Raw genomic sequence first — 18421 nt, 5'->3', positions numbered from 1 at the left:
AGGAAGGCGTAATCAGTGGCACACATACACAATGGGAAACGACGGCCTCGGAAGCAGTGCTGCGGAAAGGGAGCTGGGATCATAGCGGACCACAAGCTAAATGTGAGTCAACAGTGTGACGCTGTTGCAAAAAAAGCGAACATGATTCTGGGATGTGTTAGCAGGAGGGTTGTAAGCAAGACACGAGAAGTAATTCTTCCGCTCAGTGGAGTATCGTATCCAGTTCTGGGCGCCACATTTCAGGAAAGATGTGGACAAATTGGAGAAAGTCCAGAGAAGAGCAACAGAAATGATTAAAGGCCGAGAACACATGAGCTGTGAGGGAAGATTGAAAAACCTGGGTTTGTTCACGCTGGAGAAGAGAAGCGTGAGGAAGGGACAGAAGAGTCTTAGGTATGTAAAATGTTGTTATAAAGAGGAGGAGGATAAATTGTTCTTGTTAACCACAAAGGACAGGACAAGAATGGGCTTAATTTGCAGCGATGGAGATTTAGACATTAGGCAAAACTTCCCAACTGTCAGGGTGGTTAAGCACTGGAATAAATCGCCCAGGGAGGTTGTGGAATCTCCATCATTGGCAATTGTTAAGAGCAGATTAGACAAACATCTGTCAGGGATGGTCTAGATCAGCGGTTCTCAACTGGGGGTCCGTGAGCCCTTTCAGGGGGTCCATGGAATGCCACCGCTGAAACCTGGTGCCCCAGTCTCAGTGCCCCCCTGCAGGGCTGAAGCCTCGAGACCCGGTACCCCCAGACGGGGCTGAAGCAGGGAGTGGCACAGAGCTGAAGCGCCCCCCCGCAGCCGAGAGCTGAAACCCTGAGCTCCCCCCCACTCCCCCTGAAGCCGGGGTTGGCTCATCACGGCGCTAAGGGGTGTGGGCTGCTCTCCTGCTCTTGCTGAAGCTGTTCCGCTAATTAAATAATTACCCAGTAACTGGGCCAGTGCTTGTGTCAGGCTCGCTCTGTAGCCCAGGGGTTTGGAGTCTCACGCAGGCTGGCGGAGAGCTGGGTTCGATTTCCCCTCGGCCTGGTCTTTGGGGTCTGGGCTGTACTGAGGGGGGGGTCCCTTGGCTGCACTGATGGGACTGTTCTGCTTTACTTAAGTAGTGTTTGGGCCGGGCCAGCAGTCAGACTCATGCCCTAGTCCAGAGGCTGGGGACTCGTCTAGGCGGTGGGGGATCCTGGTTCTGCCTGTTAAAGGGATTTGCAGGGGGATTCCCGGCCTTCCAGGGCAGGTCTCAACAAGGGGTAGCTCTCTGGCTTTCTCTGTACAATTTATTGGAGCATAAGTTTTCGTGAGCTACAGCTCACTTCATCGGATGCTCATGCTCAAATAAATTGGTTAGTCTCTAAGGTGCCACAAGTCCTCCTTTTCTTTTTGCGAATACAGACTAACACGGCTGTTACTCTGAAACCTGGCTTTCTCTGGAGGATGCTTGTCCCAGAGAAGGGGAGGGTGTTTGAAGAGGGATGTTCCCCTCTGAAGCTGCCTGGGAGGTGGGAGGCCCTAGTCCAAACCCCTTCACACAACAAGGGATGCGGCCGGGGGTCTCCTGCCCCTGGGGGAGTAACCTAGCCCCTGGGGACAAAGGAGGGTGCACAAGTTCTGTGGGGCTCAAAGTTTAAGCAGAGGTGACAGAGCTGCTCAAATGCCTCTGTCCTCAGCAGAAGTGAGACTCGAACCCAGCTCTCCAGCATCCCAGCCAAATACCCTCCCCACCGCCCTCCGGGGGGCTGCTTGTTGGGCACCGATGCTTTAGGCCAATTAACATTTAATGAAGGAGGACAGCACCCTTTGTTTTGGCCTAATTAACATTTAAGTAAAGTGGAACAGCTTCATGAGGCCAGACGGAGGGAGCCTCGCCTCAAGACCCCGCATTAGGGCAGTCACTTGCATGGCAGGGAGATGGCTGCTCAAAGCCCCTCCCAGGAGGCCAAGTGACACTTGAACCAGATTCTCCCCAGCCTGGGTGAGCCCCCCGCCCCCCCCCCCCCCCCCCCCCCAAGTATAAAGTGATTCTCATGGTGTCTGTGACCCAATTATTATTTAATTAAAGTGGAAGAGCTTCAACAAGAGAAGACGAGCAACTGCCATCAGCCCGTCCCTTAGCGCAGCAAATCGGGCTCTCACGTGGGAGACAGCAGTTGTCTGTTCAAATCCGTTCTCGTCAGGCAGCAGGAGGAACCGGACCCAGGCTCACCCCTGCCCCCAGTGGGTGCCCGAACCACGGCGCTAAACCTTACAAAGGAGGCCAGCTCCTGCCTGCCTGCCCTGTGTGGCCTTAGCCAGAGAGACAACCAAGAACCAAGCAGTGGCCCTTGCTCAATGTCGCTGGCAAGATTTGAAGGTCGCTAACTGCAGTCCAAGCCAGCTGCTGCTTTTCAGCCTACGTCTCGCTGGTGTCGTCATTGTACCGGGGTAAGAAGCAACCAGCGCTGGGTCGTGTGCTTACGAGCGGTTTGCTAAGAAGAACAAAAGTGAGAAACTGCCACCACCACTGGCCTCCGGCAGGCAGCCCCGGAAACGTGCCGCTGATCAGACCTATGGACTCATGCTGCAGTCTGGCATCTTCACGGGTCCCCTGTCAGGACCGGAGGGGTGACAGCCAGCACAGGCCATCTTGTTCCTAACACGGTGGTGCAGCGCCTGCTCCAGCAGCCGTCCTCAGCTTTGGGCAGTCGCTGTGAGAGCAGGGCTGCAGGGAAGACGCGCTCGGATGCATGGGGCTGTGAGAGTGACAAGCGCAGCAGCAGGGCACTAGACACGGCAGGGACAGATCTGTGACTGCAAACAGCGGGTGAAGGGCGCTGCGTTCGCCAGGCAGGAGCTAGAGGGAGGGGTTACGTACACGTCGCTGGGCATACTGTGGTCTTCCCACGATATATTCCTGCAAGACATTCTGCAGCCCGTCTACGAACGGGACCGCATCTGACTTTACATGTACTGTCGTCGTAGTCAGCGACAGTGAGAAATAATTCCAGTCGGACCATGTCCGCGTTTCATGAGTGTCCGGGCTGAGCAGAAATCTGTGTTTAAAATTAAATTTTCTGAAATCGGTCCATGCCACAAAGAGTGACAACTATTGAAATGTATTCCATGGCACAGGCACCCTCAGGCTGTCCTGTCCCTACAGACTTTTGCTTTAACCAAAGGGTCCAGGGACATGCACAAACCCCCCTCCTGAGGTGTAACATTTCCCGCACTCTCCAGAGCAGGACTTTGCCGAGGACACACTGGCATTAGCCGTGGTATTGAGAAGATTTCTGCATAATTCGACTCTGGGTCCATGAGGAATGGCCCTTGCTGGGATTTCATGTTTTTGGCTTGGATGCTGGATAACACTGAAAAGTTATGGAGATCGAAAACCAGCCCCATTCTCTGCCTCTGCACCCGCAATGGAGGGGGGGGGGGTGCACTGAGGCCATCAGCCCCTCTGACTGCCCCCCACCCCCTAGCCCAGGCATCCAGATGCTGCAGCCAGCCCCTCCCGCTGCCGTCCCCAGACTCACCCGCTGCGGCGGAGGGTCAGGCTGTGTGGGGCCAGCCGGGCCGGGAGGCTGGGGTGGGGGAGGAAGGCAACCCCTCCGTGCCGGGGGGGAGAGGGGAGCCTGGCCCGTGCTCCGAGGGTGAAAGGGCGGCAGGCCCAGGGCCCGCGGGGGAGCAGTGCTGGGGGGACAGCACCGGGCCACAGCCCCCCACTCGGTGGGGCCCGCTGCGAGGGAGCAAACGCAGAGCTGGCCAGCGCCTTCCAAGCCCCCCCCCGCAGCGCCCCCCCCCACTCTGCCCCAGCGGGTCCAGGGGGCCGGTCCCGCGCCTGAGGCTGCCCGTTACCTGTTGGGGGGCGGGGACGGGGGGGTGGCTCGAGTCAATCCTCGGGCCCAGGGAGCCGCGCACACCCGGCCAGGCGGGGGCCCCTTCGAGGCGTGACCCCCCCCGAGACTCACGCTCCCGGCCCGCCCTGCGGGGCCCCATTGCGGGGGGGGGGGCGCCCGGCTCTGACCCGCGGGCCCGGCGCAGCCCGCAGGCAGCAAACGGGGGGGGGGCGGCTGCCAGCTGGGCACGTGCTCATTGGCTCGGCCGAGGGAGGGCGGGTCGCGGGCTCCAGGGCAGCCAATGGGGGCGGTCGGCTTGCAAGGGGCGGTGCCGCCCCGCCTGGCAGGGGCCGGGGGCGAGTCGGGCCCGGGGGAGGGGGGGGGCGGGGACCCCGCCCTGACAATCGCCCCGGGACTTGGACAGACAGATCTGCCCCTCCCCCCGGCACCCGGGCTGGAGCCCCCCCGGCCAGCCCGAGCCCCCCCGGCCAGCCCCCGCCCCCCCCAACCCCGGGCTGGAGCCCCCCGGCCAGCCCCCGCCTCCCCCCAGGCCCTGCCCCCCCAACCCCGGGCCCTGCCCCTCCCCTCGGCCAGCCCCAGCCCCCCCCCAGGACCCCACCCCTCCAGGGCAGCCCCTGTGATCTGCCAGGGCCCAGGGCGGGCACAGTCTGGTCTAAGGCATGAGGTCCCTTAGGGAGCCCCTTCCCCACCAGCAGGCCTGCCCTGCCCCATGGCTCAGCCCACCCATGGCCTGGGGGGCGATGGGCCGTGCCCTGGGCAGACCCAGCCCAGGCTGGGGGCCTTGTGAGCAGCTCCGTGTGGACTTTGGCCCAGTGCGCCGGGGCCCTGGGTGCAGAGGACTTTGCCCGTCACCTTGGCGCTAGGGCCAGGATTAGCAGCCCCCGGCCAGCACCTCCTGCATGACCCCCAGCCCCGGCGGCTTTTGCCTTCCCCACTCCCCTGGCTGCCCCAGAAGCTACACATACGCCCCATGGGCCGGGGCGGGGGTGTTCCCTGGCCCAACGAAACAGAATTCTCCCTCCTGCCAGGCCCACGGCCCCTCGGCCGCAGCAGTGCGAGGCTCAGGGAGGAACGGGGTCTGTGTGCAGAGCACCCCCGTGAACGGTGCCCACAGACCTCCGCTCGGGGCCCAGGCCCAGAGAAAAGGAAGGGGTGAAGGGCAGGTTCGCAACCTGAGCCTACAAAGTCCCCTACCGACAATGCAGGGTATAATGGCTCCATTTCTGTGCCAGTCCTATGGGGCAGAGGGCTTGGCTATGGAAAATTCCCAGCAGCCTAGACCTCTCCCTGAGAACACCCCCCCCCCCCCCCGCAGCTGGGCCGTGGGGCAATACAGCCGCAGGCCAGCAGTGGGGTTAGGCTGAAAGAGCCCTGCGCTCATCTCACCTGAACTCCAGTGTGGCCCGGTCAATGCACTCGGTCTGGTTACTCCTGCGTGAGCCCCATCCCCTGCTGCCGGGCGGGCAGAGCGCTGACGCTTCCAGGGCCCCAGTAACAGCCCTGCATGGCGCTCATCCACCCCAGGAACTGAGCTGCTCGTTCTCTGCATGAGGAGCGGGGGCCGAGCAGGAGAATGGGGCAAGCTCTCTGCTAGCCACAGCTGGGGTGGAAAGAGGCAGGATCCTCAAGGCAGCTAGCCAGGGCCCTGGGGAGAGCGCCTGGCAGGGGAAGGGTTAACGCTTGCACAACCCCCATCCAATCAGCACACTCGCCCTCAAACAAATCCATTATTTGCTAAGTAACGAGGGGGGCTGATGCAGAGCCCATGCAGGGGGGCTCCGGGAGACACTTCTTCCCCAGCCGGGAGAGGCACCTGATGCTGGCACTAGGGAGCCTTGTGGCCTGGGCCTTGGCTTTAGCCCTTCTCTGCCTCCTAGCCAGGGAGCTCTGGGGGCGAGGCCGGGAGCCGGCGGGTGCAGGCGAGGAAGAAGATGGGGACGATGTCATTAGGGAGGAGGGGCCCGGGGCAGGGCACTGCAGGCTCATCTGCAAACCCTCGGCCCTGGCCCAGAGCCTGCTGAGGAGCCTACAGCGGGGCGCTGCCCTGCAGAGCGGGCGCTGGCTGTGGAGGACCTGGCCTCAGCTCCAGACCATGTTCCAGCTCCTCTTCCCCGCTGCCCACCAGCCGGAGCTGGCCCGGGAGCTCCTGCAGCTGGCCGATGGGGGCCTGGTCGCCCTGGACTGGGTCCTGGGGCCCCGTGGTGCCGGCAAGCGGAGTAGAGCGACCACTGCCTTTGGCACCGCCCCGGTGCTGCTTGTCCTCCCCAATGCCTCCGGCAAGGTCACCAGGGGCGTCCTGCACCTCTGCCTGCTGGCCCTGGAGCAGGGCTACAAGCCAGTCATCTTCAACCGGAGGGGGCACAACGGCAGCCCGCTTGCCAGCCTGAAGCTGCAGGCCTTCGGGGACCCAGGCGACCTCAAGGAGGCGGTGACATACATCCGTGTGCGGCAGCCAGGTTCCTCGCTCTGTGCCGTGAGTGAGGGCTCGGGCTCCGGCCTGCTCCTCTCCTACCTGGGGGAGTGCGGCTCCTCCAGCTACCTGGCTGCAGCAGCTTGCATCTCGCCCGTGTTCAGGTGCCAGGAGTGGTTGGAGACCGGGTGCCCCTGGCTGTATGAGTGGAGTCTGCTCCTGCACCAGAAACGAGGCCTCAGCAGGTGGGTACATTCCCAAGCCCCTCCCCTGCCCTCTTGGCTGCACTTCTTCAGGCTGAGGTGGCAGGAGTGCGGGGCAGTGGGGCGGCCAGAACAGGGACAAAGTTCTTTGGCAGAGCTGGGGTGGTGGGTAGGGGTGGCGGGCAGGGGTGGCGGGCAGGGGTGGCGTAGGGCAGGCTCGGGGTAGATTTGAGGATCCCAGGGGTGGGGTAACAAGGGGCTGCAGATCAGGCTTGAGGGGGACCAGCAGGTCAGCACCCTGGAAACTTGCTTGGCACGAGCCTGCACTTTCACAACCACATTAACTCACGCCTGGCTGGATCGGGTGGCTACGGAGCCCGGGGGTGAGGGGATAAGACGTGCAGAGGCTGCGCAGGTAGCTGGAGAGAGCAGGGAGCGCGCAGGCGGGAGCCGCGAGGCCCAACAGATGAGAGCAGCTCAACAGCAACACTCGCTCCACTGCGAGGAGCCAGCGAGGCAGGGCCAGCTGACAGCCCCTGCAGGTGAGCGTTGGGGGAATTGTTGAAAGCAAAGTCACCTTGTTCCAGTGCTGACGGGCACATTAGAAATGCCCCAGACCCAATTTAAAACCTTCAGTCAAAACTCCCTGGAGCCGGGCAGCAAGGGAAGCTAAGTTCACGGCCTCAGCTAGTCCCAAGCCAACACCCACCAGCCTGCCGGAGTTTGAAATAGTTCTGCTGAAGTTTTATGTCTCCGCCCAGAAACCACCACTCAGCTCTCCACAGAGATGGATCTGCCCTGGGGTAAACTGCTCAGCCCAGCCCCGCTGCGGGCTCCTGGCACCAACCTGGCGTACGACGGACTGTACCGGTACGGCAGTACAGGCCCCGCCTGTGGGACTGGCTACACTGGGATAAAGGTGCTTTGCACCAGCCCGGCTAGTCCCATCGGGGAGGGGAATAAGCTACACAGGTGTAAGACCCCTTGACCCCTCTAGAACTGTGTCCACCCCAGGGCTGTGACCAGAGTGACACCCCAACTGAGTTATCTGGGGAGACTGTGTGCGTGTAGAGCAGGCCCTGGACGTGCTGCGGAAGGGCAGCCACGCCATCTCAAAATCCTCCCTTCTAGCAGAGTCAAGGCAAACAGCTTCCGAATGGCAGCAGGACCCCGCTGGGCCTAACGGCTCCCCTTGGCCAGTCTGCTGCTGGGGGCACCTGACTGGGGCTGATGCTGCCTGTCTGCACCTCATTTCCTTGAGTGCCCCCCCCACCCCATCTGCTCCTAGCAAGAGCCCCAGCTGCAATGCAGCCTGGGAACCATCAATGGACAATTCCAGGAATATGGAGAAGTCCAATGGCGCCGGGGGCTACCTCAGGGGGTGCTAGGGAGGCCATTGGGCCCGCTCCAAAGGGGGCACCTTCTTGGGGGAAGGAAGGAAAGTCACCACACCCTGGGGAGGGAGAAAGCCATGCGCAGGAGCCCAGCCCAGAGGCAGGGGGACACTCGTACTCCTGAATTGGATGGTTATTGTTCTGGGTTGCACGGAGTCCCTTGTCCCATGCTCTGCATGTGGGAGCCAGGGACTGGACAGGGCCCATTGCCACGGGCAGCTGGAGAGCCAGGGATGCCCTGCCCTTAGGGGTAGCGCGGGCGGTGGCGGGGTTCCTCACGCACAGCTTGGCCCGCCCGCTCTCCATGTCCCACACTCTCATGCTGCAGCAGCCTCAGCCTGCTGGCATGGAAACCAGAGCCATGTACGGGAGGCCAGGTGCTAAGATTCTCCTTGTCGCTATGGTTTCCAACCCAAGTGACCAAAATGACAAACGAGCGAGAAACTGCGGAGCAACGCCCCCTCCTTTCCTGCAGCAGGGAAGGGCTGGACCCACAGAGCCCCCAGGCCACCCCTGCCCCAACAACAGCTGCCGTGGGGCCCTTCCGATCTGAACGGGCAGGGACTGCAAAAGCAGAGGCATTAAATGGCCACATGCACCTGCGGCACTAACTGGCTGTAGGTTTGGGTGGCATGGGCTAGAAGCAGGGCACCCTGGACCCAGCTGCACCCAGCTCCCCCGGGTGGGGCCCAGGGAGGATACAGAGAGGAGTTCAGAGGCCTTATGCAGACTGAGTGTGTCACAAACACAGGGGCGGATGCACATGAACACCATGGCCCAGCCAGGCATTTGTAACATGCCCATCACCATGGTATCTAGCACCCCTGCCATGTGGTTGCTTCAGGCCCCCACTAAGCCACACAGATTAGGCACTGGAGGTAGGATTCAGGAGCTCTTACCCCAGAACCGCTGCAGGGCAGTGCCACTAGCCAGCTATGGCAGCCCTTGGACATGCGTCTCCAGCGTGAAACACTTGAGAAACCTGAGAGCATCCAGCAGGGGGCAGCGATGTTCTGGCGAATGAGAAGGACACAGCCACTCCATGTGAGCCGTGCCCTGGCCTGTTGCCTTTGTCCCTCCCAGGTATGCCACCGCGCTGGCAGAGGCGGTGGAGACGGGCAGGCTGTTCAGGAGCTGCTCACTCCGGGAATTCGAGGAAACCCTCTTCTGCCAGACCAAGAAGCACCCCGTCACCTGGGATGCTTACTGGGATCGCAACGAGCCCCTCCGGGATGCGGACGAGGCAGCCGTCCCAGTGCTGTGCATCTGCAGCGCCGACGACCCCGTCCGGGGACCTCCGGCCAGCACTCTCCCCATGGAGCTCTTCCACAGCAGCCCCTATTTCTTCCTGCTGCTGACGCCGCACGGCGGGCACTGCGGCTTCCTGAGGGAGGGACCCTGCTCCTGGAGCCACGGGATGACACTGGAGTACTTCATGGCCGTCGCGGAGTTCTTCCGGGCGGAGGAGAGGCTGAAGGGGCTGCACCGGTGCAGGAGGGGTGTCCTGCAGAAGAGAGAGGCTTCCTCCGCTGCCTGCCACCTCCAGGAGATCTTCAGCTGGCAGAGGTCCTACACCAGGTAGCGCCGGGCAGGTGCTGCGACTAGCACCTCTGCATAGCGTCCCTGGGAGAGGCTGTCCAAGCGCCATGCAGCGCTGTACAGTCACCCCCCCGTTGCACAGCCTTCCCCAGCCCTCTTGCGCGCTCACACCAGGATGGCAGGCGCTGCACACAAAGGCCCTACCGTCCCCTCCCCACAGGAGCAGACCGTCGAAAGCCCACGGGGCTGACATGACTGGTGTGTTCCCACCACATTGGAAATGGCCCAGGCTGCGCACTCTCAGGGCTGGGCACGGCTAACTGATCCTCCCCTTCTGCCTATGAAACTCCAGGAGCACACACACTTCCCAGTGACCAGCCTGAATGTGCTGGGGTGGGAAAGTGCCCCCGCGTCAAAGCAATCTCATTGTGCCCCTACCGCGGGAGGGCGCCGTGCTGCTGAAGGAACAGCATTCAGGGGAGATGTGAAGCCCACACCCTGATCCTCAGGCGCTCTCCTCCTCTCCTCACCTTTCAAAACCTGCAGCAGACGCTCCATGTACTAAAATTACTTTATTACAGTTGATTTTTTAACATTTCCTTTGCTCTGTTACAAAGGATACTTACAAACAAAATATTACATACGACCTTATTTTCTCTTCTCTTATTTTCTGACAACTCGGTAACAGCTTTAAATGCACAATCTATACAATTAATACAGGTTATATATGAGCGCTAATGTATGGTGAACCGGAAGGATACCGGAATACTGACAATATACTGTACAAGAAGCCTTATCAGTTAGTGCTTGTGGCCTTTTCTACCAAAAGGAAAATGCACACCTGTAGACTCACCCATCCCAGCGGGTGCAAACAGACACACCCTGTTTTAACCCTTGGTGATCCATCCCTGTAGGAATTGGGCCTGGAAGTCTCAGGCCTCTGTTCAGTATAATGGTGTGCGCAGCACCACCTACGATAAAGTGATGCCCGGCTCCTGGCCTTGCTTTGTTAAAGCCGTGTTTACACCTCCACTCCCGATGCCCCAGAATGAACGAGCCCTCTACTGGCCAAGGACAGAGGCTGGGGCCTTGGGGAAGAGTTCTTGGTCACGAGCTGAAGGTTGTTAGGGAAATGGGGGGGGGGGGGTGAGGGAGGAGGGGAGCAAACACATTAATTGGTGTGTGTGAGCATCCCTCTTCCCACTCACACGTTAGCAGGCACACAGCAAGGGGTGTAACAATGACCCCACAGGTGATAGCCGAGAGGGACACAGTTATTTTAACTCCCACTACCATTGTGGGAACCTGGCTACCCGCTGCAGCCCTCAAGCCAGCAGAGCTCCCACCGCAGGTCATGGCAGCTGTGCCTGTGTCAGGGCTGTGGCGAGAACACGTGGGACTTAGGGGAGCTTTGCAGCTATCTAGTTAAAGCCAAGCTTTGCCTTCGTTTTGCAACCAAAGGCAGGTTTGTGCTGCTACAGGTGTGCACTTGCCCTCCTCCCCGTGCGCTGCCTAGGACTGATAAGGTGACATTTTCATTTTCTTTTAAAGCAACTGACAGTGGAGCATTTTAGATGACTGGCAAAAGACCAGGCATTCCCCCGGAAGCTGCAAACGGAAAATACACCCCCCCAGGTTCACCCAAAAAGTGTGGAGGAAGAATATCCGAGAAAGTAAAAATGCCAGGTTCAAGTTAAAATTTCTTTTAGTTTACACAATACTTGTGCAAACAACCAAACAGACGCATGCTGGAAATCATGAAAACAAAAGAAAAATTGATATACAAAATTAAACATATAAATAAGATGTCTGGCTGACTGGTAGAAGAATAAATCATTCTGGGTTACAAAAAGATTATACATTCAAGACGCTCCGAACCCAGTGGGATAACTTATGTTAAATTTGTTAATAGTTATGTTAGAATTCTCAAGTTTATCTTTAAAGTCTTCACAATACAAGCAAGCTATTTTTAAAAATATACACTATACACACCTCACACAGCCTTCTCCTACCTTCTTAATGCAAGTTGTGCTACCTCTCTTGTGCACGAAACCAAGGGGGCTCTGACAGCTAAAGTCCTCCTGGCAATCTGGCATTTTCATAACTGTTCGCCTTAAGTTTTAAATGGGTTAACGATTTCCATGGAATAACATAAATAGGAATTTTAGCAACCCAAGTGTTAATAAAAACTTCAGCATTTACAATTTTCAAGTCGGTATAGCGTTTTGTTAATGTAGTATGCACTATATTTGATTTTTCGTGTTAATTTATTTACATCAGACCCACCCCCCATTTCAGTTGGTTTGGTCAGATAAAGTATCCCTCTTCTAAGCAAGCTGGGGTGAGAGCTGAGAGGGATTAGGAGAAAAAGGAAGGTTGAAGAAAGGAAGCAGGTGGTTTTGACTGCCAGAAACCACACCCACCATCCACGCCTCTCCATCTCTGCATTTCCTCCCTTCCTTGATCCTGTCAGTGTCTTGAAGATTTCACATCCCAACAGCCTCCAGGGAAACTTAAACATCTTCCAATGACTGGTCTCTCTAGTGGTCATGAAACCCTCTTTTCTTGTAGACCTCTAGCTCTCAGAGCTATTCCAGGGTTGCAGATTTGCCTACGCCATGAGATACTCAGTGAAGGTGGGACAAGTGAGGTGTGTGAGATTATTTCATTCATATGCAATCCAAGGGAAAAGACTCCCTAATTTAGTAATGAGTGTTGAAAACAAAAACTACAATGCAAGCCAGCTGTAGCCTACATCTCAGCCACATAAGCATCTGCAAGCAGGGCAGTGGGAGTACACCCACCAGTCTGCAAGGAGAGCCTGCTCGATAGCAGAAAACTGTCCCCCATCTCTGCATATTCCATTCCTTGACCACATGCAATTTCTAGGAGCACACACCATGCCTTGGCTATGCATTTAGTCAAGGGAAACTTAAGCAAATGACCATTTCCAATCAAGAATTTGCCTCCAATGCTTTCAGGTGGCCCTAATCTAACACTGCTGCCAAGCCATGCAAAAGCAGCGATTACATACTTCAGTTCATTAACAACTGTGTGCTCATTTCCAAACTCTGCTGAGCTCAGAGTTGCCATAGAAATGTGTTATACTGGCACTAAAAGCAGGCAACGAGCTTCATAAAATTAATTTCTTCTCCAATGGTTTACGTGCTCTTTAGATTATCCTGACATCAAAACATGTTCAGGGGGTGGGGGGAATATGTATTTTCTGTACAATTCTGTATGTAAGAGAAAAGGGTGCTGTTGAAAGGGATAGTGAGAAATTGGGCTTAGTTTATGTGAGTTTCAGCCCCAGAAAAAGCTCCAAGCCAACACTTCTATCCTTTGCACTGTCCACATCACCGCACTTTGCATTTAGACTGAAAGGGCAGAGGTTTTGCATACACGCATCTAAAACCCAGGGGACCCAACTTAAATGGTGAATATAAAAGATATGGATCAATCATGTTTTGTTAGTTCCAGAAGCATTTCCACCTGGACAGCAAATTAAGTCATTATTCCCCCTTATCTCCCCCCGGCCCTTACAATATTTCAGCATGAATCCTTAGTGTCACACAGGCAATTTAAGGGGTTAGATGCAGGCTGGGCTACAGCTGGCAATGACAGTAGCTCCTCTCTAGTTGGCACATACTGTATCTATAAACTTTAGTACAAAAACTTAAAAAATACAGGAACTAGGTCAATTTGTTAACTACATATTTACAGATAATTACAATATTTTCACTCACAATCATTAAACCAATTGCCAGTGAAAATGCGAACGGTGCATGTTCTGAGGTACCCGTACCGGGAGCGGTAAGTCAGGGGACAGGAGACACCCCTGATTTTGTGCACATTGTGTGGTGGTAACTCCCATCTCTCGTTGGCAGACCACCTCCAGACCTCCAGGCTGAGCGTGTGTATTCAGAGGGGCTAACCCTGGGTTTACTAGATGGCAGAGAGGTGGGTAAATGTACCTCCAAAAGCACAAGCATTCAGAGGCCCACAGCTTGGGCCAGCTGCTTGTTTGCTGCTGCTGTATGCGTTATTTACCCAGCCCTCTCTAGCTGAGCCAGGCTTTCTTCCTCCAGCATTTAGCCAAGGGCTGAGAATGGGGTATCCCAGGCATGTGAGTGACTCTGACAGGCCCAACTGGCTGAGTTCTGTTACACAACAGGACTCAGGGTTATCCGTGTCCGTCTCTCTTTTGGAGTAATGTTTTAATAAAACCATTAAGTCAGCTGGCTTCTTCCCAGATCTGACAGCCCCCTGCACCCCTAAGCACAGTCTCGCAAACACTTCTTCACTGGCTCCTACGGAAATGAATCCTGACAGTGCAAACTCAAATGAACACAGCAAGACATATGTCAATCCCAAGTTCTTGCTACAGGCACCAACCTTTCTTAAGGACACAAAACCCACTTCTAAGCTCACAATCTGACTGGAGTCCAGGGGAGTGCGGGACTGGAACCGTCCCATGGTTTTTAAACCAGGAGCATGGACAGTTTTAAAAGAACAGACACTCCTGCTGACAGTTTAGGGAAGCCAAAAGCTTGTTGGAGACACTGAAAAAGAAAGGTTACAAACCTGCTTTCAAGGAACCACACTGCTGAGAGTAACTATAACCCACAAGAACAGGTGTTTGGGGGCTTCCCTTTGGTATGTACACACCACTGCCATGAGCATCCACACACACCAAGAGGAAGACACACCTTATGCGTGGCATGCTGTTATGCTAGCGAGGTCTGAGACTGCAGGAACACCTCCCACTAACAATGGAGATGCCCTTCATATGTGCAACTCTGACCTGACACATGCATGAACAGACCACCTCTCCCCAAACTGCCAGAAGCCTCACTGCTATCCAAGGGTGGGTGGAGTGGGGAGGAGAGATGCCAGGACTCTGCAGAAGGTTTCCAGGCCTAGAACATCAGGTTCTACGGGCTGTCTCTGTCCAGCTGTTACCCCATCACTCAGAGGCCTGCAGTGTTACTTGGGCACACAGAACTGGCATCAAGGAAGAAAATGATGTTGTTCCCATCACACTGTCCACTGGTGGTGGGGAACCAGACTTAGAGACACATGCCCATGCTCTGGAAGGAATGGGTGGGAAGAAGGATAAAGAATGGAGCTAATAACAAGTAACTTCACAGTTTTATCTTATGTTTTGGCCTTAGCTTAATGCACATGGAACAACAACGAAGGTGCAGAGAGCAGTGTTTTTAGTTAGTGGCAGCTGAACCAGAAACGTAGAAGGTTAATGAAGACTATACGGGGTTTGTGATCTTTTGAGATGAACCACCCCTAGGGATTCTGAGCTCAGCCTGTGGCGCATTTCACTCTTATGTACCGCTGCCTTTCCTCCCAGCACACTGACTCCAAGCATACGTCGAACAGCACCAGCAGCTCTCCACGCCACCTCCACAGTGCTACGCAACCCTGCTTTCTGCGCTGCCTTCTAACTGTGCCGTACCCTTCATGAGCGCTCGTCCCTCCTTTCACACGCCCGCAGCAGCTACAGAACCCTCCAACAGCCTGCAAAACACAGGGCAGGATTTAAACCAGGGCTTGCCCACTCCATTCAACCCTTGTGCACTTCTGCTCACATCCTCCCCCTAACACAGCCCTGCTGAACAAACTGTCCTGTCAGCGTATCAGCTGAGGGACTGCTAAGCGCCCTGACAGAAACGCACAGCATGAGTTGCGTGCACACACAGAGAGTATATAAATATATACAAATGAGATAGCATTAGATCTCTCTGCAGAGAGATGTGCGTATGTAACAGAGTAACAGTAGGTACTGATATAATACAATTTATTTTCGCCAACGAAGAGTGGACAGGATCAAGGTTTTGAGTTCAACAGGCCATTCTCCCCTTTGTGATAATAAGCAGTATTATTCCAGTATCCACCACCATGTACTCTGTGCACTGGACTGACAATGAACTGAGGATGTACTGAAAGTACAGCAGCTCTAGTCTGCCCCAAGGCAGGACTTGTAGATAAGAAATGTCCACGGGGACTTCCCCGTTCAATGCTTTGTTACTGCACGGTCCCGTGTTTGGTTTTCATCCCCTTTGTAGTTTACAGGTTAGACTGAATGCAGGTGAAAGTTCCAGTGTTGTGTCCAAGGAATTAAGTGCACAACATTCCATGGGGAAGGGAGAGGTGGCCTCTATTTTCCAGACACCACAACAAACAAAGGTCCCTTGCACTGATTTTAATTAACAAAACCAAAAGAAGTCTAATATGATTAAAGAGGTGAAAAATGCCAACTCTCCTGCTATTGCACCTCTGGACTAAAATTTAAGCAGAGTTTAAGGTCTCTGCAAAGGGGAAAGAAACAAACACACAGAATAATATACGGTAGGTGTCAAGCTGGCACCAGTATTTTAAAATACTGTCATAAAAATTGTAAAGTAATGTACACAGAGACATTTTCCCAGTGTTAATCCTCACATAGAAGATGGAAAACTAGCATCTTGCTGAGACACTGGGAGTAGTTTTCACAATTTACAAACAACAGTATTTTTAAAGCCCTGGTTGGGGCGTGAGTGGGTGGATGGGAGGGTTCAGTACAGCGCGGGGGCGTGACTGGGAGGGAGGGTACAGTACACTGCGGCGGTGTGAGAGGGTGGGTGGGAGGGAGGGTTCAGTACAGCGCGGGGGCGTGAGAGGGTGGGAGGGAGGGTTCAGTACAGCACGGGGGCGTGGGAGGGTGGGAGGGAGGGTTCAGTACAGCACGGGGGCGTGAGAGGGTGGGAGGGAGGGTTCAGTACAGCGCGGGGGCGTGGGAGGGTGGGAGGGAGGGTTCAGTACAGCGCGGGGGCGTGGGAGGGTGGGAGGGAGGGTTCAGTACAGCACGGCGGCATAAGAGGGTGGGTAGGAGGGAGGGTACATTACAGTGCGGGGCCGTGAGTGGGTGGGAGGGAGGGTTCAGTACAGCGCGGGGGCGTGGGAGGGTGGGAGGGAGGGTACAGTACAGCGCGGCGGCGTGGGAGGGAGGGTTCAGTACAGCGCGGGGGTGTGACTGGGAGGGAGGGTACAGTACAGCGCGGGGGGGCGTGGGAGGGTGGGAGGGAGGGTTCAGTACAGCGCAGCAGCCTGGGAGGGAGGGTTCAGTTCAGCACGGGGGCGTGGGAGGGTGGGAGGGAGGGTACAGTACAGCGCGGCGGCGTGGGAGGGAGGGTTCAGTACAGCGCGGGGGCGTGGGAGGGTGGGAGGGAGGGTACAGTTCAGCGCGGCGGCGTGGGAGGGAGGGTTCAGTACAGCGCGGGGGCGTGGGAGGGTGGGAGGGAGGGTTCAGTTCAGCGCGGGGGCGTGGGAGGGTGGGAGGGAGGGTACAGTTCAGCGCGGCGGCGTGGGAGGGAGGGTTCAGTACAGCGTGGGGGCGTGGGAGGGAGGGTACAGTTCAGCACGGGGGCGTGAGAGGGAGGGAGGGAGGGTTCAGTACAGCGCAGCGGCATGGGAGGGTGGGAGGGAGGTTTCAGTTCAGCGCGGGGGCGCGGGAGGGAGGGTACAGTTCGGCGCGGGGGCGCGGGAGGGAGGGTACAGTTCGGCGCGGGGGCGCGGGAGGGAGGGTACAGTTCAGCACGGGGGCGTGAGAGGGAGGGAGGGAGGGTTCAGTTCAGCGCAGCGGCATGGGAGGGAGGGAGGGTTCAGTTCAGCGCGGGGGCGCGGGAGGGAGGGTACAGTTCGGCGCGGGGGCGCGGGAGGGTGGGAGGGAGAGTACAGTTCAGCACGGGGGTGTGCGAGGGAGGGAGGGAGGGTTCAGTACAGCGCAGCGGCATGGGAGGGTGGGAGGGAGGGTTCAGTACAGCGCGGGGGCGTGGGAGGGAGGGTTCAGTACAGCGCGGGGGCGCGGGGGCGTGGGAGGGAGGGTACAGTTCAGCACGGGGGCGTGAGAGGGAGGGAGGGAGGGTTCAGTACAGCGCGGGGGCGTGAGAGGGTGGGAGGGAGGGTTCAGTACAGCGCGGGGGCGTGGGGGCGTGGGAGGGAGGGTACAGTTCAGCACGGGGGTGTGAGAGGGAGGGAGGGAGGGTACAGTTCAGCGCAGCGGCATGGGAGGGAGGGAGGGTTCAGTTCAGCGCGGGGGCGCGGGAGGGAGGGTACAGTTCAGCGCGGGGGCGCGGGAGGGAGGGTACAGTTCGGCGCGGGGGCGCGGGAGGGAGGGTACAGTTCGGCGCGGGGGCGTGGGAGGGAGGGTTCAGTACAGCGCGGGGGCGTGGGAGGGAGGGTACAGTTCAGCGCGGGGGCGTGGGAGGGAGGGTTCAGTACAGCGCGGGGGCGTGGGAGGGAGGGTACAGTTTGGCACGGGGGCGCGGGAGGGAGGGTACAGTTCGGCGCGGGGGCGCGGGAGGGAGGGTACAGTACAGCGCGGCGGCGTGGGAGGGAGGGTACAGTTCAGCGCGGGGGCGTGGGAGGGTGGGAGGGAGGGTACAGTTCAGCACGGGGGCGTGAGAGGGAGGGAGGGTACAGTTCAGCGCGGGGGCGTGGGAGGGAGGGAGGGAGGGTTCAGTACAGCGCAGCGGCATGGGAGGGAGGGAGGGTTCAGTTCAGCGCGGGGGCGCGGGAGGGAGGGTACAGTTCGGCGCGGGGGCGCGGGAGGGAGGGTACAGTTCAGCACGGGGGCGCGGGAGGGAGGGTACAGTTCAGCACGGGGGCGTGAGAGGGTGGGAGGGAGGGTTCAGTACAGCGCGGGGGCGTGAGAGGGTGGGAGGGAGGGTTCAGTACAGCGCGGGGGCGTGAGAGGGTGGGAGGGAGGGTACAGTTCAGCGCAGCGGCATGGGAGGGAGGGAGGGTTCAGTTCAGCGCAGGGGCGCGGGAGGGAGGGCACAGTTCAGCGCGGGGGCGCGGGAGGGAGGGCACAGTTCGGCGCGGGGGCGCGGGAGGGAGGGTACAGTTCGGCGCGGGGGCGCGGGAGGGAGGGTATAGTACAGTGTGAAGTAGTTAGTTTTAATTTTGTTAAAATGGAGTTTGCAAACTGATTCAGAAAGCATTTGCGTCTCTGGAATATTTTGATTTTATATTTATACATATATGTCA

The 18421-nt window shown here is 57.6% G+C and overlaps 1 protein-coding gene across 1 annotated transcript; it reads left to right on the top strand.

Annotated features, from left to right (window-relative positions):
- Window positions 1-289: 289 nt before the first annotated feature.
- Window positions 290-15563, top strand: ABHD15 (abhydrolase domain containing 15). Its single transcript, XM_007057765.3, is given in 4 exon segments — window positions 290-393; window positions 5537-5603; window positions 5605-6488; window positions 8924-15563. Coding segments are annotated over 4 exon segments (1554 nt in total). The 3' UTR covers window positions 9423-15563.
- Window positions 15564-18421: the final 2858 nt, after the last annotated feature.

Source organism: Chelonia mydas, chromosome 17 (assembly GCF_015237465.2).
Source record: "Chelonia mydas isolate rCheMyd1 chromosome 17, rCheMyd1.pri.v2, whole genome shotgun sequence".
NCBI lineage: Eukaryota > Metazoa > Chordata > Testudines > Cheloniidae > Chelonia > Chelonia mydas.
The sequence above is the reverse complement of the archived record's forward strand: the minus strand, read 5'-3'. Positions and strand labels throughout refer to the sequence as shown.